A 13,667-nucleotide genomic window follows, 5' to 3' on the forward strand; every position below is an offset into this window, starting at 1 on the left:
GAGGTGCGGGCGGCGCGGCGAAGGCCGGCCTCCGGGGTGCCCGCCGCGGTCAGGGCCGAAGGGGGAGGCAAAACTGAAAGTGCCGCGCCGGGGGGGCGGGGGCGGTCGGCGAAGGCCCAGAACTTGTCCGGCCCCTGGCCGCGGCGGCCAATCAGCGCGCCGCCTTTGCTCCTGACAACTATTTAGCAACCCAGCCCGGCTAGAGTTTCCAAAAAAGTTAGAATAACTTCCTCTCCCGGAGACCTCGGTTTTGCACAAGCCGGCCTTGAAATCAGAAACTCCGAGAGCGTGTGCTCGGCGACCGCGGGCTTGGCCAGCGGCGCGCGCTCGGCGCCCGGCGCCCCCAGCCCCACGCGCGCTGGGCGGGCGCCATGGAGGAGGGCTCCAGCTCGCCCGTGTCCCCCGTGGACAGCCTGGGCACCAGCGAGGAGGAGCTCGAGCGGCAGCCCAAGCGCTTCGGCCGGAAGCGGCGCTACAGCAAGAAGTCCAGCGAAGATGGCAGCCCGACCCCCGGCAAGCGCGGCAAGAAGGGCAGCCCGAGCGCGCAGTCCTTCGAGGAGCTGCAGAGTCAGCGCATCCTGGCCAACGTGCGCGAGCGCCAGCGCACCCAGTCGCTCAACGAGGCCTTCGCCGCGCTGCGCAAGATCATCCCCACGCTGCCCTCGGACAAGCTCAGCAAGATCCAGACGCTGAAGCTGGCCGCCAGGTACATAGACTTCCTCTACCAGGTCCTGCAGAGCGACGAGATGGACAATAAGATGACCAGCTGCAGCTACGTGGCCCACGAACGCCTCAGCTACGCCTTCTCCGTGTGGCGCATGGAGGGCGCGTGGTCCATGTCCGCCTCCCACTAGCGCCGCGCCACCCACGTCCGGACCGGCGCGCCAGGGTAGGTGAGGTGCTGCGCTTGCGTTGGGCGCCCTCCACCGCGGGGGGCGGATGGCGTGACCCCGCGCATCCCTTCTCTCGGAGGCCGGGCTGGACCCGGAGGCGCGATGGGGAGCACTTTTCCTCCTAGCAACAGATGGGGGTCGGTTGGAAAGCTCCCATCTCCCAGGGGCGCCCTGGGGCCTTTTACAAACTTCCTTGTAGGGTGTCAATCAGATAAGGGCAGACTGGCAACGGTGGCATTTTCCATTCTTGGTGTCGTGGGGTCTGTGGGTGACTTTGGGGGGAGTGAGCATCAGAAGAACCGCCCGGGGCGGCCAGGGGCAGAGAGGTGGGGACCCGCTGCCCTTTGGGTCCCTCCTGGTGGTGGCGGTCGTGCAGGGTGGTGGCTTCTCGCTCTTCTTGGGAAGCGAACACCCAATTCTCCCTGGCAGTCCTGTTCTGCGGTCGGCGGGTCCGGTGGGCGCCGGGGTGCGCAACCTGGGCCCCCAGGTTTGCCTGGAGAGGGCTGGAGGGCACTGCCCCATGCTGGGGGCTCCGCGGCCGGAGCAGCCCAGGAGCCGGGATGGCCTGGCGTGGGGAGTGCGGAGGATGGGCCGAGGCTGATGCGCGCAGATCGAAGCGCGGGGGCCGGGACAGACACCGCTGCTGGGAACCCGGCTCCCCGCGGGCAGGTGGAGCGGGCTCGGAGCTGGGAGCCTCTGTTCCCAGCCTTGAACCTGGTCCGTCTGGGAGGGGGCTCTGCCCTTGCCGCTTCCCCGCGTCCAGCCTGCGAGGAAGCGCCCGGGGGTCCTGGCAGGGAAACAGGTTTGAGGGGAGGGAGGGCCGGTGCGGGTCGGTCCCGCGGGAGCAGGTAAAGGGGACGCAGCTGCCCAGAGCCCCGGAGGTCGGCTTCCCCTGGAAGAGTGTTCAGGGGCCGCCCGGCGCCTTTTCACCAGACACCTTGGAAGTCCCTTCAGACGAGCTCTAATCGCGGAGGCGCCGCCTTTCCAGAGGACTCCGGGCTATGGCTCCCGCGGGCCATGGAGGGGTGCAGGATTTATTTGGGGGGGGGGGGTGTTAAAAAAATCCTTCCTACTCTGTATGTTTAGTTTCTTGCTCACCTTGCAATGTTTTCTTATAAAAGTCTCTGCTTCGCACAGAAGGAATTTAGATCACCCAGGAGCGAGCAGCCGCCCACTCTCCCAAACAGATCTATTTCTTTTTTATGTGGTTCTGTAATATCTGCAAATGTGTTTGTTGTGCCCACGAAAAGCTGATATAGCTCAGTTGGATTTTATTTTGTGTGTTTTATTTCTGTGCCACCGAGAATTCTGATGATATAGCCCTCGAAAGTAATGATCGGTTTATAGGTCTTTAACAACGAATTTCAGCAGAGAATAACTTATGGGAAACTGCTCCTATCTTTGTCAAAAGCAGATGGAAAGTGTCTCAATCACATATTTCTCTGGGAAAGAGGGTTTGGATTGGCTGAGTACTGAAATGCTGCAGTGGGACAATACATTAATTCTGGGTTTTGCTGCCTAAATTATGAGCTCCCATTAGTCAATTCCATTTACCCTTTAGACCATCCATAGTTTATAGCACAGATGAAATAAGAACAAACAGATGAGGAATGTCATCTTTTAAAAATATACACACATAGCTTTGTTTAAGGAAAATGCCAACAGGATTTTCGTTAAGATTCTCCTCCAGAAAATTATTAAAAACAAATACCAGGAGATATACCTCGATGCAGAATTTAGTAGGGTCATTTAAGATTCATTACAAAATAACTGCATTCCTAACACTGACATAGATCACGATGAAAGATTATATAAAAATAAAAGGCAGTACTTTTAATCAGTAAATGATAAGTGCTAAGAGTTTGTTTGGGAAAAAAAAATCCTTAAAAATGTAACAGATAACACATTGAGCTGGAGGGCAAATGATCTCTATGGGGCCCATTTATTTATATTTTTATGAAATTGAATCTAATTGACCAGTTTCTTCAAGTAGATAGATACCCACCCTGCCCGAGAAGAGGGGGCGTACGGGTGTTCTTGAAGTAGGAATGATCTGGGCACACCTTGTGTTTGCTTGCCGGGCATTTTAAGCAAAAACTTAGTCTTATTTTTGCTTTGAACCCATTAGTCTCTATGAGAATAAATGCAATCACCCTTGGTTTGATTTCCTGAAGATGTTGCTAAATGCCGTTTGTTATTTACCTGTAACATTTTAAAGAAACACTAGTTATATGTATCACCAAAGAATTTCTAGACTTTCAGGAAATGGTATGTGATTTTAATTTCTAATGTGAGATGTTTTCTCCATATGTGTGTGTGTATGTGTGTGTGTATGTGTGTGTGTGTATGTATATATATATATATATATATATATATATATATATATACATATATATATTTAAAAAGCTGTGTCTGTGTGAACAGCAGCAACGATAAAAAGTCTAAATTGCCCCTTGATATAAAGAGAGACACAGGAAGTCGTACGGCTGGTGCTGATATTTACCCTGACTTTCTTCTTTGGCCTGGCATTTAAAAACACAGACAGACAATAAATCAGGTGTCTTTGGGCAATCAGCTGGGTTCATCTAATGGAAAACTCTCAAAGGAGTTTTCAGTATTTTCATTAAATGCCTGCACTTCAGGAGCAGGGTCCGAGGCGCCTGGTATGGAGGGTGTAGGGAGGTGACGATTACTTATCGGACATGGCCCCTTTTGTTCTGTTTTGTGGTTAAAGAAAACATCTTCTCTAAGTTCTGCAAAGTATGTGCAGATTTCTAGTGGGTTACCATACTCAACAAACTAGCTTTTCTCTGAGAAGTGGTAGTTACTTTGGAGGGCAGAGTACGACCCTCTCAGTATCCAGTATGCGTAAGCCTTTTCCTCCCTTCTGTAAATTCACTTCTTGGAGGTGTTTGCTAACTGCTATAATTGGATTACTAGCTGGTTTCAAAAGAAAATGAATTCCTCGTGGAGAACGGAAATGCAGAATTTCAGTAGAGCTTTTGATTGGTCAGAGGAAGCAGAATGAAAGACTGAACTACCTGAATTATACACGACGTTTCCTTATAAAATACCCATCGGTAAGATCCAGTGTAGGGAGTTGACCTCAGTCATGTGGCTATTGTTCCTTTGAATGTCAGTAGAAAGTCTGGCGATCCATCGGGCCAGAGTAGGGGCTGGAGGGTGGCTGTTTGAGGTCCATTGAAATATAGTCCTGTATTGAGCTTTACTAAAAGCTGCATATTTTCAGACAAGTCTTGAGCCTGAAAAAACTGAGTTTTCATCATCCCCACTTCACTGTATTCTGGACAGACGGCACTGATGCCGGATTCCTTTTGCCTGGCAAGAAGCTCATAAAGTAAACTCTGTGAGCCGAGCACTATAACTCATAGTTTTAGTTTAAAGCTGGGTTTAAAAAAACAAATATTTTAATAAGCCAATTTTAAAGGCTGAACTTTTATGACAGTTTTTAAGCTTCGTGTATATATTCATCTATTCTCACTGGTGTCTTTAAACCCATGAATGCACGCTGGAATGTCTGTTTATATTTGTGTCTTTTCATGGGAAAGGATAAATGTGCTGCAAAAGGCAAACCAAAGACAAAGCTCTGCACCAGCAGAGAGTTCACGAACGAGGCAATAAAACTCCAAGATGAGATGAACGTGTGACTGTAGCCAAGGAACAGAAAGCCATAAAGAAGCAATAGCATCTAAGAGATATAGACAGGGGTGCAGTCAAGATGAAATACTAAAAACAGAAACTGCTTAACAAGGTGTTCCACGTGGCCACCTGAGGCTGTGCACGTGATAGGATTGTATGGGAAGGAACACACACACACACACACACACACACACACACACACACACACGGTGCATGTAAAATTGGAGAAAGTGGAACAGGGTCTGGAGATGGTGTAATGTCAGTCTCCTGGCTGTGACATTGGATGGAGTGCTGCAAGGTGTTAGCCCTGGAGAAACTGAGTGATGAGGATGACGGGATCTCTCTGTATTATTTCTTACAACTTCATGCGAATCTGCAATCATCTCAAGTAAAAAAATTTTAAAAAGTTATTCCACAAGGATTAAATATTTTTTCTATATTCAAATGACCAAGTTACTATATCTTATCTCAGAGTAATAGACTAAAAATACGCTTTGAGAAAATATCCCTTTTTTCCTGATGTCATTTGTATTATTACTCTTCTTTTCAGAACATGAGGAATCTCAACACATTTCCAATATTTAATCAATCAGAAGTGTTTCTTTGTAATTCTTTAAAGAGTAGAATTCCAGAAATCTGAGAAAAATACCAATCAATATTTATTCCTATTCTAATAAAGAATATATTTTTCAAAGAAATGTTAGGAAATACTTACCTGAAACTGGCACATTTGCTTTTAGCTATTGACTTACATCACACACACAGACACACACTCTGTTAAAGGCACCAATTCATAAAAATTATTTGTTACACAGTGTAGACTCTAAAGTTTTAGTATTCAGAGCCACACACAGTTAGAAGGAGGGAGGAGAGAGAGAAAAAGAGAAAGATCAAATCCTCAATTCAGTCGTGGTTATTTTAAATTAATATTTGTCCTGGGAACATATTTTGTATTTGGTTCAGCAGTAAACCTCTGAATGCAATTTAGTTGTATTAAATGTGCCTAATTTCATGTTAGTGCTGGAATGAGATGCAGGGACATGTGACGGAAGAGCAGTGTGATTTTCGTGCTGAGGTAAACCCAGGCACAGTGGGATTTTTCTCCAATGATTACTAACGGTTGTCACGTTGAAAGGAGACTTGAATCAGAAACTGGAAAAGCCAGCATGTAACTTTATTCTGACGGGAGAGACATTTTTAGTGGTTAGTTGAAAATAGAGTCATTTTGAATCAAAACAGTGTTTTACATGCTTGGAATACCTATATTATTTTATCCGCAACGCGGCTGCTTGGAATCGCATGCTCCTGTGATTATGTGTAAGGAAGTACATGAGGGGTCTGAGCGCGCGCTGTCTATCGAGGCTGCTTGGTGTTCACCCCGTTTCTCATCGTGACGCCTCTGTTATCTGACCAGGGAACGAGTTCGATGACTAGCTTCTCACGAAGCTTCGTGTGGAATTGTAATTTTACTTCTCAAGTCCTGAGAGCAATGCCTTTAACATCAGTCACGACCCTCCTTCCTTTAGGTCAGAATTTCTCCGTCAATTAAATGAAGGGCAGGGTTGAACCCAGAGAGCTTTCAGTTTTCAAATTCAGTTATTCTGGAAAATATCACTTCCTTTTAACTCACATTCAGCCTAAAAAAAAAAAAAATAGCCACCAGGATCTTTTGGGGGGCTTGTAAATTCAGTGATGTTAGGCATTGGATTCGTCGTTCTCACTGTTTAATTCCATGGTGAGCTCACATTTGTTTTTCTGGCTGTGCAGGTCTGGTGTGTGACTGACGGGAAAGATCTGGGCAAAAACCTTGGTTTTTATTAACCCTTTGATGGTGACCAAGCATCAGACCCCAACTGCATGGCTGAGGTTTGTGGTGTGGTCGCCCCCAGAGCCCTTCCCAAGTGCCCGTCCGCGCACCTCAGACCGGACACGGAGGGCTGGCCTTTGGCTTGTAGAGGGGCGGCATAGGGAGCCTTTATTGACTTCCCCATGGAGAGCAGATGCCCACACTTTTGTTGTGAATGCTGCTTTTCTGTGCTATACAAGTAAACTGCCCGGAGCCTTTCTGTTAAATCTCTGGGAGCATGCCTCTCTTCTTGAGAGTTTTCTGCCTGCTTCAGAGGCAAGTGGGGGCTCCAGGAGAGGCAGCTTGTAAAAGAAACACACTCCCTAAAGGAAAACACGGGCCCGGGTTTACAGCCGGACTCGGCGGGCGGCCGCGCGGGTTCTTTGTGTGTTCCACTCGGAACGTTCTGTAAGTCACAGTGCACACAGGCAGCGTGTGCCTTCAGTCACGAGATCTGGAGACAAACGTCGAGTTGCTCTTTCCTTCTGTGAATCGCAGTGCTTCCAGTAGCGTTGGTTTGCAGGCGCGCAGAAGGCTCAGAAGTGAAAAGCCTCGGGCTCTGTGTGCCTTTCCGGACCTGTGGGTGCGAAGGTGCCTGCGCCCTAGTCCTTGCCGCCCCTGCCTTTAACTTGGAGGAGCAGTAGCCAGGCCAGCAGCCTCGCAGGGTTAGCAAGATCTGTGCCCTCACCGGGTCACTTCCAGAAAGCGTGTGTGAATTTACAGTCCTATTTTAATGAGATTGCCTCGGTAACACACGTAAAGCACTGGTCACGCCTTTGGGAATGCCCGAGCCCCTCTGCATGGGGAAGGAACGGAGGAAGAATGTCTCTGTTCACCTGACTGGGTGGGACTGATGAACAACGTCTTCATTGAAGAGTGACGTCCCTGAATCGACATCATTCCAAATTGCGTGCTGCGTCCATATTGGTTCCTGATGAGGTTTCAGAATGCACCCAGCACCTGCCTCCCCCGTTTCCTGATACCTGTGAAAAGGAGGGGACTTCAAAGAGCAGGATCTGACCCTGTGTGCACCGTGTCTGTCTGGAGAGTGTTCCTTCTCCAGCCACCCCTCCCTGCCCCCGCCGAGCTCTCGTCTTTTCTTCTTCTTCTTCTTCTTGTTGTTATTGTTAACCAAAGTCCATGTAGAGTTTCGCATTATAATGAGTAACAAAGAATGAACACAGAGCCCAGCATCTGATCCCAGCACCACCACACAGGGAGTAACATGCCATCAGGATTCTCGGAGCCCAAAATTTCTGGGAATTCTGGGATTTCTGGGATTTCTGGGCAGCTCGGGAATAGATGCGCCCCCACATGCGTGCTTGGTGAATCCTTAGTTACTATTTTCTAAGAAAATCGTTCCACTGATACTAGAACAGAAGTGCCCCAAGGTGTATCTGCCCTGGGAAACCCGGTGTGTTGTTTGTGATGATTTCTCTTGTGCAAAATGACCTGCTCGGATCACCCACCCCCACGTGGCTCGTGTGGGGACTCCGGGTGTGTCCAGGCCCCTCTGGTGTAATTGTGTAACAGAGAGTCACACAGTGAGATCTTTTAAGGGCAAAATTAACTTAAGGCTGTTTTGCTGGGTGTTAAATTATTGCCAATTCCAAAACTCTCGCTTAGACTATTTTTTTTTTTGAGGGTAGAGATTTTATTTTAATTAAACAATAATCAAAAGCCATGGACTATGATGCATTTACCTGCTCGTTTTAACTATTGCTATTATGCTATACCCATCTTTGTTTTATTACATTCCACAAATGAACCATTTCATAGAATTTCATTGTCAATCAATGTAATCTCCTTGTGTGTCTCCAGTGACTCTACTAACCCATCATTTACAATTTATAACATGAAAAAGGCAATTTTCTCAGGAATGACAAAGTAAAAGAGAAAACTAGGATGTGGACAGGAAAAGGGGTGCGTGGAGAGTTTCACAAGGAATGGGCAGTTGAGGGGACCCAGGCATACAGGGCAGCCTGTCCCTCCCTCTGCTACCTGTTACAGGGATGGCCTCTCCCTCGGGCCCCTCAGACACCTGGAGGACAGAGGCTTATCCGGACAAGCGCCCTGCCTGCCTTCCCAGAAAAACGGCACTTTGTAAAAATTCCAACAGGCCACCTCATTGCTGCCGGGCGGTCACCTGGGCCATGGGGACTTGACAAGGACCCACCGTGCCTTCGCCTCTCGTTTCTTCCCAGGCACCCAAGTTTCCCTGCAAGGGGCATCGGAGGAGCCCCAGAGGTGCCCCTGCCGGCCTGCCACAGTCACCAGGTGCTTCAGGTGCCAGAGAAGGCAGAGCCCTGAGAGCAGGTGGTCGGGGTGCTGGGGGCTGCAGGAGAAGGGTGCTGGGCTAGCCTGGGCGCTCAGTGCCCCTGGGTGACCTGGAGGGACCTCCGATGGCCGTGGAGGGGAGCGAGAGGGAAGGCCCTGCGTGCTCCACGCCCTCATACTTCTTGGACCTCCGCGTGGACAGCCCTGGAGCTGCTCGCTGATCCGCCCTCAGGTCACGCTGCCGAATGTCTGAGCGTGAGCCCAGCGCGTCTCAGCGTTTGCCAAGGTTAATGGAAGGAAGTGATAACTCAGCATTTATTTCCTCCTCCTGGATTTCGTAGCTGTAGACATCACCCTACGTCAGATTCCTCTTTCAAAGCTTTGGCTCCTCTGAAGACAGCCGGCCTCCAGGAGAAGGCCAGCCCGCCCGCCGTGGGGTCTGCAGAGGAAACAGATGAGCCCGGGGCTCTGCGGAGAGCCAGAGACCACGTGTCCATCCTGGAAAGCATCCTCCTGCGTGAACGGTGATAGCATGTTACTTCCGCAGGTGACAAACCTGTTCTCCGGCTCGTTCCCGAGAAGCGTGTCCCTGTGGGGAGTCTGTGAACCGAGTTCTCGGACAGTCAGCCTGTGGTGTACGTTGTTTGAACGTTACAGCAACTAGAGTTGAATGCTAATTACATAATTTCACTTTTTCTAACCAGAAGGAAGGAGAGGGAAAGTGAGGAGCGCAGTTGGATGCTGGCGGCAGTGCGGGCTCCGGGGCGCCCTCTGTGCTCGCTGCTGCTCCACCCTCCGCACCGGAAAACACTGGTCCACGGAGGCAGAGCGCTCGCACGTGTGACCATGTGCAGTGGCTGGGACTCTCCACCAGGGATTTTGCAACTTATTGAAGTCATTGTTTCCAGAATAAACCATGTGTCATTCTTTCCCTTAGTAATGAGCATCTGTGTGATGGAGCGTTTGTCTATTTTGGGAAATTTTAATTAGACAGAAGCCAAAGGCTGTTGCCTTTGTAGGAGCGGGCCAGCCTCCCCGTTAGTCTGCTGGGCAGAACCCGTGGTCTTGGGTCCAGGGCATCCGTTCTCCGAAGCAAGACTCCACGGACGTTGGCCATGGCGTGGACAAAACTTTCTGCCTCTCAGTCCTTTAATTCTGTGCGGCCTTAGGCAAAGCCAAGCCTCTCTGGGCCCTGGTTTACGGACCGATCGATCTCTAAAATGACGCGTGAGTTTCGGACAGCCCCCCAGTCAGGAAAATCCTCAGCACCGGGGGCAGGGCCCTGCCCCTCGGAATTGAAAGCATGTGCTCCCGCACTGGGACCCTCACTACTCCCAGTTGCCAACAGGGCAGACCCCAGGAATGCCCGTCAGCGGAGGAATGGGCGCGTAGACCGTGGTGGCGCCGCGCGATGGACTGTTACTCCACCAGAAGGACGACGCTCATTCAAGGAGGAACCTTGAAATCATCGCGCTAAGTGGAGGAAGTCAGACACAAAAACCAAATATTGTATGATTGCATTGAAATGAAAAACCCGGAACAGGCAAAAGTGGACTGGTGGTCGCCCCGGGCCTGGGGTGGGGGAAGGAGTGGGACGGGGACGGGGACATGACTGCCTAACGGGTGTGGGATTTCTGCTCGGGGCCGGAAGAAGGCTCTGGAACTAGGTAGGGATGGAGTTTGCACAACAGTGAGACTTAATTCCACTGACTTGTGCACTTTAAAACAGTTGAAATGATAAATTATATATTTGGGTATTTTACCACCAAAAAAAAAAAAAAAATCCTATGACTCAGCCCGGGGGCCTCTCTGGTAACCGTAGGAGGTATCATAAGCCTTCAACTTTTCTCCACTTTCCACAGATGTTATCCAGTTTATCCACATGATTCAATGCTTATCAGATGATTCTCATTTAGTCTAGTTGTGTCTGAGTAAAAGCATTTCCTTTCGAAATCTATTTCCTAATGTGTTCATTAAAAAGCAAGTTCCCCAGACGACTCGGGTAACGCGGCTTCTGCTCCCCGGCGATCCTGGGGGCCTGTCCGTGGCGCCTCTGGAAGCCTCCCGTGGGACTGAGTTCTCGCACTTCGGGGGTCGGGGCCAGGGGCGGAGTGCCCCACGGTTCTGCATCTCTGCATCTGGTGGGGGTGGTCCAGGAGCCGATCACGCCCAGCAGTGGGCTCCCAGAGCCAGACCCGTCCAGGCTGGTTCCAGGCACAGAGATCCCCCAGGGCGGCCGCCCCCACCAGGGGTGATTCCTGGAAAGTGGGGCTCTGGCTCCAGGGCTCTCTCCAGTCCTGCTTTGCTGAGGGCTGGGACTGGAGCCACGCACAGTGAGTGTGCTTGTGGGTGCTGCCCCCAGAGAGAGGGAGAGGGTGACACAAAACCATGCAGGGCGCATGGAGGGTTTTCTCTCCTTTGCTCTTGTTCTCTCCTCCTCTCATCACCTCCCCCTGCCTCCCGAGCCACCTGTGTGCTAGGACCCACCTAGAGGGATGGGCAGGACAGTGCCTCGCCTGTGTGTCCTGGGCCGTGATTTAGCTCGTTCTTTTTAAAGCCCATGACCTTCCTGGCGTCGAGAAGTCAGCACTGTGGGACCCTCACAGCCACCCAGAGCGTGCGCTGGGCTTGAGGAATCCAGACAGAAGGGCCCAGGAGAACTCAGAACAGACCCCGCAGAAGCTGACCGGGAGGCCAGTGGCTGAGGTTGCTGCTGCTCCCCATTCCCGGTCCTCTGGTCCCGGCAGAGACACCCGCTAGGGAGGCGGGAGGGGAGACAGACTCCCGAGAGCTGCCGAGAGGCTCCTGGTGGAGACAGAGGCTGGTTGCCGCCACTCCCCTGGTTGTGGCAAGTTGTGCCGTGGTCTGACCAGAGGCTGGGTCACCCCGCAGGTCAGACACGTCTTGTCTCGGGGCCCATTCGTCATTGCCGCTAGCCTCCCGGCAGCGGCAGAGCCGACACACTTGGGTTCGTGGGTGCTGCTCAGCACACGCGCTTTCCCAGGACACTGTCCCCTCCCTGGCCACTCTGCTTCTTAGTAACCGCGCTGGGGCTCATTCGTGCCCACCGCCGCGTGCCCGGACCCTGCGGCCAGCACACCAGTCACGACAGGGTGAATAGCAGGGGAGCTCTGTCCTTTGACTGTCCAGCTGGCTTCAGAAATGCCATCGAGGCGCCATGAAGAAAGCTGGTACCCTTGAGTGTACCGCATGCCCCCTCCCACCGACCCCCATCCTTCTCAGAGTCCCTGAAGCTGGCTGGGCACGGGTGTCGCCATGGCCACCCACTCACCTTCTCCCTTAAAACATCTGCCGCCAGAACCAATAGGAAGCAGGCTTCCTGGTGGATGTCAGCGGACACCTTGGTTTTGTCCCATCGAGGTCCCATGGCCCCGTCTGGTGGGGACCGACTGCAGCGTGTGGCCCCACAGGGTTGGAACGTAGAGGGCCGCCCGGGATGCTGTCCCACAGAATCCGATGAACATTCCGGAACTGCTGTGTCATTTATTGCTGTCACTTCACAGCTCTGGATCCTAGAGGCCTTCCAACATACAGCGCCAAGTCAAAGAAAAAGAAGGATTCCCACCACATTAAAATTGTAAGCTTCTAAATACCAAAAAAGAGTCTGATAATCAGAATTTTACAGGAACCAGGAAGTATTTATGATGTTTTATAGGGGATCAGTACTGTAACTAGACAGAGAGTCCTTCAAAACTCAAAAGAAAAAAGGCAATTGTACCGCAAGAAATAAGGGAAAATATGGACTTGCAAAAGAAGACATTCATTTGGCCAATAAATATATATAAAAAGTGTTGAACTTCAACAACAACCAAGAAGTTGAAAATAAAACAGGACGACACTATGTCTTATTAAATTGGAAAAAGTATGAAGATGAACCCCGGGATTGAGGAAGGAATCTCTTCCTTAGAGATTCTGATAGACAAGAAAAGATTTTAAAATAGGACACACCCTTTGAGGGCTAATATTACTGCGATGTCCTGGGAAGTTGCTTGAATAAATTGTGGTTTATCCAGATGCTGGGACACGATGCAGTCAGCAAAATTTGTATCATAAACAAATATTTAATAACATGAAGGGGAAGGTTACGTGGGGGCAGATCACACGGTCTCAGGTTGAAAATTCCAAGTGTGCGCTCACACGCGTGTGTTTCTCTCAGAGAGGTGAGAGGGAAGTCTCTAGGTCAGCGATTTTCACCCTTCTTCATCTCATGGCACACAAACTAATTACTGAATTCTGCGACACACCAAGAAATACATTTTTTGCTGATCCCATAAAAAGAAGGTATACTTTGGACTCATTCACACCGGACAGCTACGGTTGCCTAGGCTGTTGTCATCGTTTTGTTTGACAGCCTACGGGAAAAGGGGTCTGGGTCCCTGGCTAAAGAGGCAGGTACTGCTGTCCTAAACATTCCTGCAGCACACTGGCTGAAAATCGCTGCTCTAGACCAAAATGTCAAGGAAAGATCTTCCTTTCCTTCGTATTGGTCTTATTGCTTTTCTTTCTTTTCCAAATTTTCTGCAAATGCCTGGCATGGCTTTTGAAATTTGAGAAAACAAACCAGTGCTTTTTAAAGAAAGAGTGGGAGTCACATCCCAGCCATCCCTTCCTCTCCACTGTGGCTCCCTCTGCCCCCAAACCTCCCCAACCCAGTCCCTCCCAGTGGATCAGCGAGTGCTTTTGCCTCTCCCACCCCACCCCCACCTCAGAGAGATGCCTTCCCGGGACCTTTCTCCTGTGGGAGGCCTTTGGTTCCGACTGAAGTCATACAAGAACGAGCCTTACAGAATACAGCCTGTGTCTCCTGCAGCCCACACTGAAGGCCCTGCTTCATTTACATGCCGCGCCTCGGATGTCAGGGAAATTCAACGTGTTCTTCCAGAACGTGGCACCGGGCGGCCTGGCTCCCTCAGGGACCCACGGGCTGGCCTCTGCACACGGCCTTGGTTACAGGACTCATCTTCCTCCCA

At 50.6% G+C, this 13,667-nt stretch overlaps 1 protein-coding gene across 2 annotated transcripts in view; it reads left to right on the forward strand.

Moving 5' to 3' along the window:
• The first annotated feature begins 236 nt into the window (after positions 1-236).
• TWIST2 (twist family bHLH transcription factor 2) overlaps positions 237-13,667 on the forward strand; it is a 41,613-nt gene continuing 28,182 nt past the window's right edge. Inside the window, exon 1 of one of the 2 annotated variants that reach the window (XM_079781806.1) lies at positions 237-893. In XM_079781806.1, coding sequence (XP_079637932.1) covers positions 372-854 — 483 coding nt within the window. In that variant the 5' untranslated portion in view covers positions 237-371 and the 3' untranslated portion in view covers positions 855-893. The remainder of the gene's footprint in view (positions 894-13,667) is intronic. The other variant, XM_079781805.1, reaches the window with a different exon arrangement.

The sequence above is a fragment of the Cnephaeus nilssonii genome, assembly GCF_951640355.1.
Source record: "Cnephaeus nilssonii genome assembly, chromosome: 10".
Lineage (NCBI taxonomy): Eukaryota > Metazoa > Chordata > Mammalia > Chiroptera > Vespertilionidae > Cnephaeus > Cnephaeus nilssonii.